General features: G+C 53.6%; 1 protein-coding gene across 1 annotated transcript in view; it reads left to right on the plus strand.

The window, feature by feature from the left end:
- The first annotated feature begins 1068 nt into the window (after positions 1-1068).
- Podxl (podocalyxin like) overlaps positions 1069-15820 on the plus strand; it is a 42218-nt gene continuing 27466 nt past the window's right edge. The window contains 3 exon segments of the mRNA XM_037204299.1: positions 1069-1146; positions 1367-1444; positions 2172-2967. Of these exon segments, the coding sequence (XP_037060194.1) occupies positions 1069-1146; positions 1367-1444; positions 2172-2967 (952 nt within the window).

Here is a 15820-nt window from a genome sequence, read left to right on the forward strand (position 1 = left end):
GTCAAATTGCACCTGCCAGGGACTGCCAGGCACAACAAGAACACAAATTTAAGCCTCGTGCCACAGGTTCCTGTGTTATGGTTCCAAGCCGGCATGGGCATGCATGTCTGCATCTGCAGATTTGCATCTGTGTCTATATAGAACATCTGTGCTGCTGCTGTGCTGTTCTGGCTGCTCCGAGGAAGTGAAAAGTAAACTCTGAAGACCCTATGTTAACAGGTTTAAAGTCTGTCAATGGATGGCTGGAGTGTAGCTCAGTGGGAGGCTGCTTGCTTAGCATGCACAGGTTTGGTCCCCAACACACACGCCGCACACACACACACACACACACACACACACACACACACACAGAGCTAGAGACAGAGACAGACACACACACACACACACACACAGAGAGAGAGAGAGAGAGAGAGAGAGAGAGAGAGAGAGAGAGAGAGAACATGTGGATAGTAGTAGCCAAAGTGCACTGAATTCCAGAAGTATGGAGAGCTAGCACCTATAAAGGGCATTGCATTTCAGTTATAAACTTATGCTCCAGTCCAGCAAGCTAACTGTGCAGAATGGGCCAGGGCTTCAGTCCAGCTGAGAGCCGCTCTGCTCACCCTGTAGTCTCCCCATTGTGTTGGCCTCATTCTGGAAGTTCCATGGTACATATATCAGGGGTCCTGTCAGATTAACCACAGATCTGACTTAGCAGTTTCCAGATACAAAGAGTGCCCCGCTTCCCAAGCCCAGATACCTGCTGTCGTTTTAACTATGTTTGATCTGATAGTGGGGCCAATCTGAAATCATGTTTACTGAAAATGTCCCAAACTCTATCCACAAAGTTAATGTGATTGTTTTCCAGTTGGTATAGAAGTTGATTCACTGAACGCAAGGGCATGGGTTAGCCGGGTCACATACAAAATGAAGATTTCAACCCCAGGTTTGAGAAAGTATTGCGTGGTTTGAGAACAAGCCTTTTGTTGGCACTGATGCCGGGAGAAAGCGCTAAAAAAAAACATCAAAGATACACACACACATCCCAGCGTATTTCAGGGAACACCCTCTGTCTTTCCCAAACGCGGCATGGAAAACCGCGCCAAAAAAACGCTCATGCAGAAACTTCCTCCTGAAAACAGCAGGCCAGCTCTTCCCAAGCTTAAGGCAGGCAGCAGGGACACCCCAGCCCGGCTCCCGTGCTTCCTAAGCTGAGCCTGTGCGCAGCCCACTTGAGAGGTTCACCGAGTCCACCTCCCTTGGGATTCGGGAACAATCCCTCCACTTGGGCCCATCTGGCAGAAAAGCTCCGGATTAGAAACCCAGGAGTCATGTGTGACAAATTTTCGCCATCTCCCTTCAGTGTTAGCTGCCCCGCCCCCTCCAGCTCTGTATCCGGGAGCGGTTGAAGTGCCTCCTTAGGAGAGGAGGACTCCAGGGTCTGCAACCCGCGAAGGCCCCCAAGGTAGGGTGAACAGGCTGCGAGCTTCTTTGTCCTTTCACCGGGTGAATTCGGATTTATGAGATTCTCCAACTCCAATCCCCACCCCCAAGTCTACGCCTTTCTCACCCGCGCAGGCTGCTTCCTTCATTGAGACTGTCCAAGGTTCCGGCCCTAGGCTACGTGCTTCTCCCACGTTAGCAAGTACATCAGCAGCTGTTAGAGGTGTTATTAGCCTTGTTTTGCGGATGAGAAGAACCGAGGCACACAGTAATTTAGCACAACTGAGGTTCTGAGCCCAAGTTGGATTTGACGCCGAGGCCCTTAAATCTCCATTGCTGCTTTTTATTCAGCAAGATTAATTCTTATGGAACAATTATGGTATTACAGGCAGTGTGTAAAGTATTTTTCCAGACTAGTCTCATAGGCAAGTCTGCCATTTACCACCTAAGGGATCTTAAACAACTTTCTTAACATTTTTTTTTTTAACTTCCATTTTCCTGTCTGCAAAACAAGGCTTAAAAAATGTGGCTGTTGTGAAGAGCAAGCGAATTAATACGTGCAAAGCTCTTAGAACACAGACCCTTACGAATTAATCGTCGAAAATTTTGCCGTGAAAGAGTCACACCTATTTAGAGAAACGTAGGTGGGAGAGGTTAAGGAAAAAAAAAACATCGGTCCAGATGGCACGTTACTCATCCCGCAGCACAGACTTGCTCGGGGATTTTCACGAAATCCAGGCACCTGCTAGGTAGGGGGCCTGCTCCCCAGGCTCAGCCGCAGAAGGCGCAGAGGTCCGGGGGCAAGGCAGGGTCGATTTTATCGGAACTCCCAGGCTGGGGATCTGTGCCTGCGTGCAAGAGCCGCAGCATTATGGAGGATCCCGGCTGGTCCCCTGCAAAAGCTGTGCGTAGGACATCGGCGGCGGGGTCCCTGGCGCGCGCACAGGCACGCAGCCACAGCACGAGCACAGATCTACAGGACACCCAATGGGCGCGCGCATATTCACACACTCACGCTCACACTCACTCACACACGCGCTGGCCGGGACCGCCAGCCGGTGCTCCCCCGCCCGCCGCGCTCCAGGGCGGAGTTTCCTCCTCTGCTTATTGTTCGCGGCCCAGCGCCCGCCCAGCCGCCGCCCCGCCCGACCCCGCCGCCGCTGTGGGCGAGCTCCTGGGGGAGGGGGCGGAGGCCAGCGCGGACGGGACGGGGCGGGAGTCGTCGCAGCAGCGCGCGCTGGGCCGCAGCCGCTCAGACACCGCCCGGGCCGCAACCACCTTCGCTCCTCGCTGTTGGCTCCGCGCCCCAGCCCAGTTCTGCGGCAGGCAGGAGGGGCCGCCGGAGCGCGACTCCGGAGTTCGCGGCTGTCGCCAGGCCTCCCCCGAGCGGCGCCGACGCTCCGGCCGCCCAGACAAGCGACCCTGCGCCAGAGCCGCAGCCACCTGCTCCGAGTCCCCGGGCGAGGATAACCATGGGCCCCGCTCTGGCGCTCTCCCCGCTGCTGCTGCTGTTGCTGCTGCCGCCGCCGTCGCTCTCCAACAAAAGTGAGTGGACAGCCCCGGGGCTCCGCCGGACCCTTGGTCTTTCCCCTCCACCCCAAGTCAGGCAGGGCTGCTGGGAAGCCGGCTGCACCGCGTGGTCCGCCCGCTTGCAGCCTCTCCCGCGTGGCCGCACTCCGAGTCCTGACCTTGGTACCATCCACGCCCCCTCAAATTGGAGAACGTCGCAGGTGCGGGGCCAGATCGTGGATGTGCCTCTGGTCTCCACTCGTGTAGAGTGAGCAGGAGTGCGTGAGGCTGTAAAGGGGCACTTGGTGGGTTTGCGGGAGAGACGGGGGAAACTGGGTGTTGGGAGGTTCCAGATTCCTTCGGGACCACCAGAGTGCGGTTACTCTTATTTGTGTTGGGGGCGACCGGGGACCTTATTGCGAGGTCGTTGAAACCAAGTCAAGCGACAGACGGGAGGGGGAATACGTGAAGGAGTCCCTGAAGCAGACCACAAGCAAACCTCTTAAGTGTCCATGCGTGCAGCGTGCTCCTGGTTCCAAGCGCTTTTTAAGTCTGTGTTGGGGCAGGTGTATTAAACGCACCTTCCACGGTCCCAGAGTGTGGCTCAGCGGGGACCCTCCTTCATGTTGCCAAAGGACCGGATCCTTTCTCAGAGCACGGCCGGGATGGTGGGCCCCTCCCACCCCTTTGTGCAAACAGAAACTTCTTTCACGTCAGAGGTTTGAGCTGCTTCTTAGTATTACCTTAGGCACCCGTCTCCCATCAGATGCACCTTGGGGACAGTCCCACTGCGCCCTTTCTGAACGTGGATTGTTACTTTCTGTTTGAGAGGTCAGGCAGTGTCTGCAAACGTAACTACAGCAGGTGTCCCAAAGTCCCTGCCAACAGCTGAGCTACTCACCCCAGGAGAGAGGCACGTTTCTTGAACTGTGTAGCCTACCCTTCCAGAGTAGGCAGCTCCCGGGAGAAAGTGGGGAGGGGAGGCTTCCCGGGGCCTGAAGTACTGTGGCCACAGCCCGGACAAGGAAGGGACTCTGCTGCTCTAAGTGTTAGTGTTGGGGACAATGAGATGGCAGTGCCGTCCTCGTCATGGTGGAGAGGGCTAGTGCTCAGGGAATGAAGGTTAAGCCTCCTGTGGGTGGCCTAGGACTCCGCCAGCCTGGCCTGAAAGGGAAGGGCACTCCCCCTGGGGGAAGGGTCTGTCATGTGAGGAAGATAGGAATAGCTTTGAGGGCCACAGTCTGCAGTTTAAAGAGTCCTAGGAAATGACAAGTTTGTGGAGTGCCACCGCTCCTGAGGCAGCCAGACTTCATGGCGGGTCTTCAAATGCTCCCTCTTTTGGAAGGAGAATGCCTCAGCACCCTTCCAAAGCCAGATGGGCTAGTTTGTCTCGTGATTGGGATCTTAGGAAAGCCAAGGCAGTCTTTCTTGGAGAAGATACTGGCTGTGGGAGAGACCTGCCTGTCCTGTCCTAAGCGGAGATGCCCTGGAGCCATCCGTGGCCTGCTCCCAGCCTAGTCCCCGGACATCAAGACTGGGGTTCTTGTCTGGCACCTGAGAACTACCTAGAAACCATGTCTGCTGTGAAGCCCTCTCTGGACCCTACACAGGGATGGTTCATTCTCAGAGATGGATATGTGCAAACAAAGGTGTCCAGAAACCTGCCCTTGTTCCAAGCAGCAATCTCAGCATCACTGGGCCACGGGTACCCAGACCCCCAAATGTCATTTTTACAGTATGTGGTAATACAGGGAAGTTTTTTTGACAGTGTATGGTAACCAGGAGGGATTACAGTGATGATGAGGACCACAGACTGATTATGATGACTGGTGGTGAATTACCTCCAGGGCGGAAAAGGCTTGGGGGAAGCCTGGTACTGGGTAGTGCTGCTTTTACACCTTCCCGCTGTTACCAGCAATACCCCAGGCCCCCTTGAGTTGGGGGAACTCTCTGAAGATGCAAACACTGAAGGTTTGTAGTGCAAGTCTCTGTAACAAAGGAATTATCCTGACAGTTCTCAAACTGACCTCCTAAGCTGGTGCTTTGCGCACATCCCAGAGGTAAACAACCTTTACCCTGGGAGCCTTTCTGTGCTTTTCCTTTGCCACGGGGCAAAGAGTCAGACCTTTAAACTCCTATCTGTAAAGTAGGATGGAAGAGCAGAAGGGAGGGACATCATTTCCACTGTTGTGAGATTTCTGGGCTTGCATTATCCTTGGAGGATGAAGAGTGACCGATTGAGTGCTGTCCATCTGAGAGATATTTGATGGATAAATCCGGGGCAGGAGAAAAGCAGGGTGGCATGGGGGAAACCCTCAGACTGGGCCCCACACTTGTGTGCCTGTGGACAAGGTAGTGTACTTCCCAGGCCCCGGCTTCCTACTTAAAGTGATCACAGACCTGCATTGTGGGTGGTTCTCATCTGAGGAGCGATTAGGGCAACAGGTCTGGCGTTGTACCTAACTTACCAACATCAGCAGCATCTTGGTATGGCTGTGAATGGAATGTGTATATTGCTCGTGTGCTTAAGGCACCCTGAGCATCCTGAGTCTGCTGATGTTGGTGAGTGGCATCCAATGCCTAGCTGCTTCCTAGAGGCCGGGGGAGGCTGGTTTAAAGAGCCCAGCGTGGTCCAGGGAGAGCTTCCTGGAGTGTTTTCATATGGAGATTTCTTAAAATAAAAAGGATCTGCATGGGGTGGGAGCTCTCTTCCTAGGGTGACTAAGCTGGGATGAATTGTGGGGTGTAGGGGGAATGCAGGTTGGGGGATGGGAGCCACTGTAGGGAGTTTGAGGTAGGGTCTGTGAGCCACCCGAATGCTATGGGGAGGGAACCAGCAGCTGGCCGAAGGAAAGGGAATGGATCCGAGGTGGGGTGGGGGCAGGGTTTTTCTAGCGGGCACTTAACCGACAGGATTCACTGAGGTAGGCATCTGCAGAGTTAGCCGGACACAAGGAGCAGCTTATCTGAGGCAGGGCTGAGAGCATCCGTCACTGAAGGCTTCAGGTGGGGCGTGGCCACCCAGGGAGGGACAGACCAGCAGCTTAGAGTCCTCAGAAGGTCACTCTAGGTGTATAGAGTGTAGGCGGAGAGAGCCTGTGAGCCTGTGTCTCTTCCTGGGGCTCCTCCATTTCGTGGAGGTGACTGACGACCTTTGGAAGCCGAGGGGGAGGGGCGAGGGGTTAGAATCCCCTGGGGGAGGAGGCTGCTGAATGGGTTATCTCCTGAGCTGGGAGCTTCTGGAGTCCTGCCGTGCTCTGTGCCTCCCCACACGTAGAGCCCTTGGAGAACAGGAACCTTGTAATCGTCTCCACCCCTGGGCCCGCCTGGAGTTTTGTGCTGTGCAGGTAGCTGTTGACCTGAAGGGGGGACTCCTTTTCCAGGTGTGCTGGGAACCAGTTCCTCCAGCCAGGCCGGAAGCTGCTCCGCACAGCGGGAGACAGCGGGAGCTGGCCTGGAGACCCAGCATACCCAGGGCTAAGTAAGGGCACTTGCAGCTCTGGGATCTGTTCTGATTTGTGCCCGTAGTGTCTGAGGCAGGGCAAGGAGCGCAGCTGGTAAGATTTCCTGTCACAGCCCGTTCCCAGGAACACTATGGGTGGGACAAGTCTTTGTGTCGTGTGTCCGATCCACTTGGGAGGCTGTGGAAGATCCAAGGAAGAGTCAGATCTAGGATCATGAAGACTCCCAGGGCCACCAGGAGCCTAAGGAGGTCTTAAGCTGGGTGTGGTGGTGGTGCATGCCTTTAGTCCCAGCACTCAGAAGTAAGGGGCTCTCTGAGTTCCAGGCCAGCTAGGGCGACTTAGTGTAGTGGGACCATGTCTCAAACAAACAAATAAAAACATAAACAAAGCCTTTAACGAAAATGCCCAAAAGATACATTATGGGATGGTGGCGTAGCTCGGCTGGTAGACTGTTTGCCTAGCATACAGGAAACTCAGCTCCATTTCTAGCACCGAATAAACCCAGCATGGTGGCAAAAGTCTGTGCCCGTGGGAGACTGACACGGGAGACAGATCAGAAGTTGAAAGTCACTGGCTTCGAAGGGAACTGCAGGTCAGCCTGAGAGAGAGACCCCATCTGAAAACACTGTAAGGGGCTTCTTATTTGCAGTAATGCTTGAGGTAAGATCTCTAAGTAGCAGCCCACTGGCTGTTCAAACTGAGGATGTAGCTCAAGTGGTAGAGCGCTTGCCTAGAGTAAGCAAAGCCCCCAGTTCGATCCCCGGTACCACAGAAAGTGACGGTAGTTGCACACACCTGTAAGCCCAGTACTTGGGAGGTGGAGGGAGAATAGTAAGTCCTAGGTCAGCCTGGGCTACCGGAGACCTTGTCTCAAAGTCAAAAATGAAAATAATCCAGTTGCCCAAGGCTAATTTCTAAACCGTGTCTATGTGACCATTCTAAGATAGAATCCAAGAGCTGAGAGCCACCTAGAACTCACCCACTTGTTTTCCAGATGAGAGGTACAGACCAAGGAGGTGAGATACTTGCCCAAGTTTCTGGGTGCTTCTAGGGGCTTGGCTAGCGGCAAGTGTGTGCTGGTGTGTGTGTGTGGCTGTAGATAACCAGGAACTGAACTCTCCTCTGGTCCCACTTCTCCTCTGGGGACTGGAGGAATGCAGTGAACGTTGACTAATGTAGCCTTTAACCAAATCTTTCCCTTCCTGGTTGCCATTAAGGTAAACTGAAGCTGGACAATCAAGGCCAGACAGACTCCAAGAACTCTTCAAGTACAGTCACAATGCTGGCCACTCAGGTTGTGACTGAGTATGTCAGTGTCTCTGACGGGCCTGAGGGCTCCTGAGGCAGCCACAGCGTCCAGTCAGCGTCCAGCCAGCACCTGCGGTAACCGGGTGGTCAGAGAAATGCTCGTGGAAGAGTGGCCTCACCCCCAACTTTCTGTTTCGTTGTTGCTGTTTTTGTTTTTCTTTGGTTTTTGAGCCAGGGTTTCACTGTGTAGCCCTGGCTGTCCTGGGACTCTCTCTGTAGACCAGGCTGGCTTTGAACTCACAGAGATTCACCCACCTCTGCCTCCCAAGTGCTGAGATTAAAGCTGTGCGTCACCACCGCCCGGCTCATCTCTAACTTTCTAACCCTCATCTCCCCGAATTCCAAGCTGCTATATTATTGTCTCTGAGATGCTGGGCCACCTATACAGCGACTGTGCCAGTCTCTGGGCCACCCGTCCTTCCTTTCCTTCTTCAGTCCCTACCCTCTCAGCACACACCACTGCCACCCTCTCTTCCTTTGTACCCTTATCCCCCTCAGGTCAGCCACCTCGCACTTCCCTAGGGCCAGGGTGCAGGGTGGCACCCCGTCCGCCAATTGTCACGGCCGGAAAGCTGCGTGCCTCAACCCAAAGGAAGAGAATTCTGAGGAGTGGCTGAGCGAGGCTTGCATTCAGCCCCAGGTTGGGGTGCAGGAGAACCAGGCCTCCCAGGATTAGGGCCAACCAGGGGCCTGTGGCCATCTGAATTTTGAGCCTTGCAACACTCTGGCCCTGATCAGGGTGGACAGGGCAGTGTTGTGACACGACCCAGGCATTCCGTGATTCTTAAGTACACAGGCCATGGCTGAGGCCTCCGCCATGGAGCTCAAGCCCACAGAGCTCAGCTTGAGCTGCAAGCCTCGGCAGACTCTGTCTAACTGGATTCCCATGCCACCCTTTGAGAGAGACCCACTAGTGACACAGAGCGCTAAAGCTGGGCTGCCACTGGGTAGCCTCTAATTCTGTCCCTTCCAGAGAAGGGACACCCAGGCACCGGCACAAGGATTTCCAGTCAAATCACCTGACCAAGTCTTTCCTCAAACATCCCTAGGCTCCTCACTTCCCGCTCAAAACTTCTGCTTGAATGTTTTTATTTTTAAGATGGTTTCACAGACCTCTGGCTGCCCTGGAACTTTCCATGTAGCTGAGGGTGGCTTGACTGTCTTACTCTCCTGCCTCCACCTCTGGGCGTCTATCACTGCGACCACCAGTTTTACACAGTGGTAGGAATTGAACGCAAGGCTTTATGCATGCTAGACATGCATTTTCCCAGCTGACCACACCCCAGCCTGAGTGTCACCTTCCCGAGGGAGAACTTTCCAGGATATATACCCCCCACCCCGTTTCCTTACTCTACACTACTTTCTCCTGTTGCATTCACCACACAACGATGCACTACTCTGTGTCTCTGTGCCTCTCTCTCCTGCTAGACTGTATTTCACGAGGGCAGAGACTTCTGTTAGTGCTGTAGACACTAGAAAAGTCCCTGGCCCACAGTAGATGTTCAATAAACACTTGCTCAGTGGGCGAGGGGCAGAGGTGGTTTGGAGCCTAAAGTCTTATGTGCCAGCTCTGTACTCTCCACGCCTGACCCGAGTCCAGAAGGGTGGAGGTGGCAGGTAGGAGCTGGCCGTGGATCTTGGAGAAATGGTCAAGTGAGCGTGAGCAGGAACAGGGAGACCCCACAGGAGATGCAGCAGCCTCAGGTTTCCCATGTGGTCCTCACCCTGAGAATTCTTCAGTAGAGCATTAGGGCTTCGGTTAGAATTTAAAACAACAAAAAGATGAAACCAGACAAGTTACGTCGCACACGTTGGCAGTCCAGAGGACTGTGATGGCGGATCTGCTCTCAGCACGTAGTCTCAGGGTCTGTGTTGGCTGCAGGGATCCCACCCTGCAGGAAAAAAGGGAGGAGTAAGAAAGCATCTCTCCAGAACTGCACATGACTCTTCCAAGTACATTTTGCTGAACTGAACTTAATCACATGCTGATATCTAGCGGCAAGGGAAGCGGGAAAGAGTACTTTCCTTTGGAAAGAGTAGTAACTTTCATTTGACCAAAAATAAGTAGTGACATTGATGGACACCAGGGTAGGTGCGTGGCAGGTCCACTGCAGTGGCTGTTTGTGGATGCCTCAGGCTTCTGTTGGCCTTTGTCAGCCTTCCTTTCCCAGCTGACCTAGCTCCAACTGTGCAGAAGGGAGAGAGAATTAGTTCCTCCATGGCCCCTGACCTAACCCTCTCAGCGAAGTCTGAGGTTTGAAGACTAGGTATTGGGTATTGAGGGAGAAGTTCCTTTTACGGCAGAGAACCCAGCTTCCCCCACCTAGTCTCCTCTCCCCTCAGATGGGACACAGCCAGTTGCCCTGAAACTTCCCATGAGCTGCATTTCAGCCAGGGCAGGCACACGGAGGACCTGGGTTCCCACACTGGCCTTGGGATAGGTTAGAAATCTCTGCATGTATGTGCAGGAGTGTACGAGCACACACACACACACACACACACACACACACACACACACACACACAAACAAAAACAACAAAACACGCCACTCCACCCCACCCCACCCCAGCCCTCAAGGGTGCTCTCCTCACCCTTTTATTTTTTTGTCAGGTTTTCCTGAAGCCACAGGTTTGCTGACCCTGGGAGCCCCCAAAGTTGTGCCTGTCACATTATTCAATGTGGCCTGGGCTCTCATGGCTCCTCTTCTACCAGGGTAAATGTTGATATGATTGGCTGGTAGTTTGTCAGGCCAGCCCGGCTGCACACCTGCCAGCTCCCGGCTCACTTCTGCTAAGCACTTCCTTCCTGGTATCATCCCATGCTACCCAGACTCCAGCTCCCTTTCCCAGTGATGCTGGCTGCCATCCAAGCATGGTGTGGTGTCCGTCTTTCCAGCCTCAGTTCCACATTTTCCTCCTGGGGGTGAGATGGGGTGAACAGAGGACAGAGGATGGAAAGGTTCATCCAGCCTTCCTCCTGGGAACCAGGGGAAGGAAGGGAGGAAGACAGTCTGGAGTACTCACAGATCTGTGCCCCCTACCCTTGCCGGAGTGGCATTATTGCATGCCTCAGTTTACCCAAATGGGAAGCCAGGGCTAGTACCATATGGGACTGTGTTTGTACTTTGACACTGCGTAAAGCAAGCTGCATACCAACCAAACTGTTTGTAAAGGACACTAGTGGCCCCTCAAGATTTTAGTTCAATACCTGTTCTACAAATACAAGGGAGACAGTGAGGCAAAGGTTGGGGAATCGCCACCTACTGTTTCCCTTCATTGGGGTGCAGTGCCAATACAATCTCTCTCTCCTTTTGGGGGGCGGGGAGTGGGTGAGGAATTCCAGACAGGGTTTCTCTTTGTAGCCCTGGCTGTCCTAGAACTTGCTCTGTAGTCCAGGCTGGCCTTGAACACAGAGATCCACCTGCCTCTGCCTCTGAGTGCCAGGACTAAAGGTGTGCACCACCATGGTTGGCTCTAGTCTTATGTTTCCATTCCTACTGACCTAACTGTAGCCCAGTGCCCCTCTTATTGTAGCACTGAACAGAAAACTTCTGTTTCTCCTCTTTAAGAGAACATGTATTGCTGGACATTGTGGCGCACGCCCTTAATCCCAACATTTGGGAGGCGGTGGCAGGCGGATCTTTATGAATTTGAGACCAGCTTGGTCTACATAGCAAGTTGCAGGCTAGCCAAAGATATAGTGAGACCCTTTCTCAAAACACACACACACACACACACACACACACAGGGGTGGGGTGGGGATAAGAACCTGTATTAACATTTCTCGAAGCACTCAGGCCCCCTGAGGACATTGGAGGATAGGCAGTATCCCGCTTGCCCAGACTCACAGGCTGTCTTGGGATGTGGGATATTCAGTATAAGTTCCAGACGATCTGTAAAGGCCTGGACCACACTGCAAAGTCGTCAGTGAAAACACTGAGTACTGAGCAAGACTTGAGAGAGATGAAAATGGAACTCCAGAGAGCTTCTCTTCTCTTTCTCGGGAGTCATATGGGAGGTTGTGGCTTCTGAAGGGGCTTGAACCAGGTACCTGGGAACAAGCTAAGGAGACTTGGAGCATTCTGGGGTGTCAGCCGGGTTTGCTCCTTAGACAGGTGGGAAGTGCTATGAAAAGAGTAGGGGTTGAGAATCGGGTGTGCAGTTCCATTAGAAGAGTGCTCCTCGTTGGCGCGAAGGCCTAGGTGTGTCTTCACTGCATAAGCCCAGCAGCACATCCCCCTGGGTGTGAGGGGCATGTCCCTGTAACCCCAGCACTGGGGAAGTTCAAAGTCAGGGCCTGGAGAGATGGCTCAGTGGTTAGGGGCACTGACTGCTCTTCCAGAGGTCCCAAGTTCAATCCCCAACATCCACATGGCAGCTCACACCTGTCTGTAACTCCAAGACCTGACATCCTCACACAGACAGACATGCAGGCAAAGCATCGATGCACATAAAATAAAAATAATTTAAAAAAGAAGTTCAAAGCCATCCCGGACCTCAGTGTTTGAGGGTAGCCTAATCTGCTCGAGACCCTGTCATGCAAACCAAGCCGCCCTTCCGCTGTTTCATCTTTCCAGTTCACGGCTGGCAAACAGTTTTCCGGTGGCTCCTGGCTCCAGTGTCTCCCCCTTGCCTCCCACCCCAATTCCCGCAGCACCTCCTCCTGTCCCGGGGTCAGGCAGGGGAGGAGACATTCTGGAGGACATGCCGAGGGCTTCCCAGCCCACAGTCACTCTAGCCCGCTGGGTAAGCACAGCTCTGGCTAAGCCAGCCAGTGGCCACAGGGGGCGCCCACTGGCCAGCATTAGCTTTCCTAGAAGCAGCTGTCCCTTAAGCCCCTCTCTCAAGTGAGATAATGGGGGGGGGCTCTTGCTCCAGAGGTTGAGCCCCCACTCCAGCCGGAGTGCAGACGAAGTGCAGTGGCTCCCTGGCCTGCACTGTGGGCTCCCAGTCCAGCTGGGAGCACCCCACCTGGCTCTGGCCTTAGAATGCTTTTGTGTGGCTTCAGACGGCTAAGGCCCTGGAGAGCCTGTGCTGTGGCTCATTGCCGGTTTTCCTTCCCCTGGGATTCCTGGGGTGGCGGTACACACTTACACGGAATGTTTTCTGACTTTACCTTAAGGCCCTGGGAGAACCGGGAGTTCAGTCCTGTACACTCACAGAACATTCCCAATGATGGATTCCAGGACGCCTTAGGACAGTCACAAATGCATGCCAGCCACAGCTCTCCCTGGGCCCTCTGTAACTCTTCATGTGTGCTGTGTGGGTGTATGTAGCGGAGGGGCATGGTAGGCAGATCATCTGAGCTCAGGAGTGACAGGGAGCAGGGAGGAGGAGGAGACGGCTTGTGGAAGAGGCCATGCCAACCAGACCTGCAGCCTAGAGGCTTCTGCTGGTCTCGGTTTTCTCATCTGCATATAAGGAATCGACTGAGCAGCTCTTAGGAGGCTTTTCAATTCACTTTGACTCATCTGATGATCTGGATTTATTTTTGGATACACACCAAGAGTATCCACCCTGGGTTGATGCTCTGAGGTCCTGTGGATGTCTGCAGGGGAAGTGTCTTCAGGACAGTGGCCTGCTCAGGACAGTCTGGGATGCTGTCAACTTCTGGATCACAGTGGAGGACATGAGAGCTTTCCCATAGTGATATGGAAGCCTCCCTCCTCCTCACTGTGGGTCAGATGGATCCCTTCCCCTATCTTGTCCAGTAGCTAGAAGAGGCAGGCTCTGGGGCTGGTGGCCCAGGGCTACTCATGTTCTGAAGACAAGGACAAATAGCTGCATTGGACCTTAGGGTTTCTAGATGCTAAGGACAAGTGACTCTGACCATCTCTTGCCTATCTCTCACTTGTTGGGGTGGGAACAAGTGGCACCCAGGGTCCCCTAGCACTGATGTGATTGAGATGCAGAGGAAACATAATGCTGGGGATAAGACCCAGGGGTTTGCATTCCTGATACAATGGAGCTGTGTTTAGAGCTCCATTCTCTGGATTTTCTTGAGAAGACTACTACCATAGTGACTGACTATGGAGCACTGTGGACTTGGCCGCAGCCTGCTCAGTCGCTGACCGCCTGTCCTGAAGGATGGGTACCAGTTCCTCTGCCTGGGTTACTTTGAGTATGCCATCCTAACCTATCAGGGACAGGGCTCGAAGGCACGCCGACCAGCTGTGGACCTGCTTGTGCTGTGGGTCACTCTGGAATGAAGGAATCTTGCCGTGGAACTCGCTCCACTTTCCAAGTGGGACCCCAAGATGGGAGGATGGCAAGGACTTACCCAGTCGTAGCCCTTGATTTTGGGTTGGCCTTAGTGTCCTCACACGACAGAGCGGTGGACTAGGCTTGGCCTCCATGTCTAGGCTCTGCAGCTACTTGCAGGGAAGCAAAACTAGAAATTCCAAGAGAGCAGAGACTGAGGGAGTGGGTGCCTGGGATTCTGGAAAGGGATGGAATGTTCCCACAGCACCCCTGTTGAACCCCAAGGCAAACTTCAAAAGCAAGCTCGTGTGATCTAAGCCAGCCTGGCCTTTTCCATGACTTGGAAACGTCAGAAGGAACATTGAACATAGTTCCCAGTTCTTGGGAAAGGTAGAGCTGTGAAATAGTCCCTATGTAGTGTGTGTGTGTGTGTGTGTGTGTGTGTGTGTGTGTGTGTGTGTGTGTGTACATGTATTTACTGTGGGTATGTCCTCATTAAACCCCGATACTCTTAGGGGAATGAGCATGCACTGTTCGGAAACCTGGTTTCCAGGGGCTGCCTGGATTCTTGGCTCACATCCTAGGCTGAACCTGTAGAAAGTGAGCTTCTAATTAGACTAGCTCTAATGTTCCAGTAACACTGGCTTTGAAAGGAGCCAGCCCTAAGTGGCTTAGTTGGCGCTACTGACTTGGTTTGCTGACTCCCCATCCAAAGAAGTCCAGACCTGGTGCCCTCTGGAGGGTGGTCACACTTTCTCCTCCTAGGTCCAGCCGGGGAGTTAGGCTGTGCGATGTTGGCTTTCTTACTTCTTGTTTAGGAGCCAACAGTTGAGATGCTGAAGAAGCGAAGTCTTAGCAAGTGGTCCCCCCTCCTCACCCTGCTCCCTGCACAGGGGTGGGAAAGGTGTAACAGGGAGGACTAATTTGCAGCAAGAAGCTCATGGATGTCTTTCCTGGAAGAGGGATTTCTGCAGCACAGAACACACAAAGCTGGGAAATCGGAAAGCTACACTTGTGGTCACTTGTGGTCACGACCTCTGGCTTCCACCTGGTGAAAGGCAGTCATTCCCTGGGAAACTCACAGGCTCCATTTCACAGACAGAACACTCAGCCTGGTTCCCAGAGGTGACTGTCCCCACAGCTGAGGATGCAGGACTTCCCCCTGGCTTCATGCCTTTGTTTGTGTCGGGCCAAGAGTGGAGGCTGGTCCCTGGCAGAGGCTTCCAGGATCCACTGCAAAACTGTACACATCTGGCTATGTTCACGGGGCAGGGAGGTGGTGTGGGAATGATGATAACGCGCCCCCTCAGAAAAATATTTTCCGAGGTTGTTTTTGAACTTAACCGTGAAGGGAAGCATGAGGGGTCAAATGCACATGTGCTTTGACTCTGGAAGTGTGAGTGTGCCCAAGGTCAAGCACTAGGCTCTGCCGGCAGGAGGGGATATGCCGATACCACAGCGCCCCACACATCAGGCTGCCATGGAGTGTGCCTGAAGGAGAGTGTAGCCATTCGGGTTCCCCTAGAGATCCAGTCCAGTTTCCTCACCTAGCCATCCACGTCTGTAGTTGGCATCTCCTTGTAAACGAGGGAAACAAAATAATAAAGTAAGGGTCTGACTGGCATAGGAAGGCTCTGTGTCTGGCCAATATGAGAACAGGACAGGGTTTCTCTGTGTAGTCCTGGCTGTCCTAGAACTCGCTCTGTGGCCTAGGCTGGCCTTGAACTCAAAGAGATCCACCTGCCTCTGCCTCCCGAGTGCTGGGATTAGATTGCATCAGCACCACCTGGCAAGAGGTAGGCTTTATAATAAGTGGATGCGTAGAAAATTCCACTCGTGTGTGTGTGTGTGTGTGTGTGTGTGTGTGTGTGTGTGTGTGTGTGTGTGAGAGAGAGAGAGAGAGAGAGAGAGAGAGAG

This window comes from Peromyscus leucopus, chromosome 3 (genome assembly GCF_004664715.2).
Source record: "Peromyscus leucopus breed LL Stock chromosome 3, UCI_PerLeu_2.1, whole genome shotgun sequence".
NCBI lineage: Eukaryota > Metazoa > Chordata > Mammalia > Rodentia > Cricetidae > Peromyscus > Peromyscus leucopus.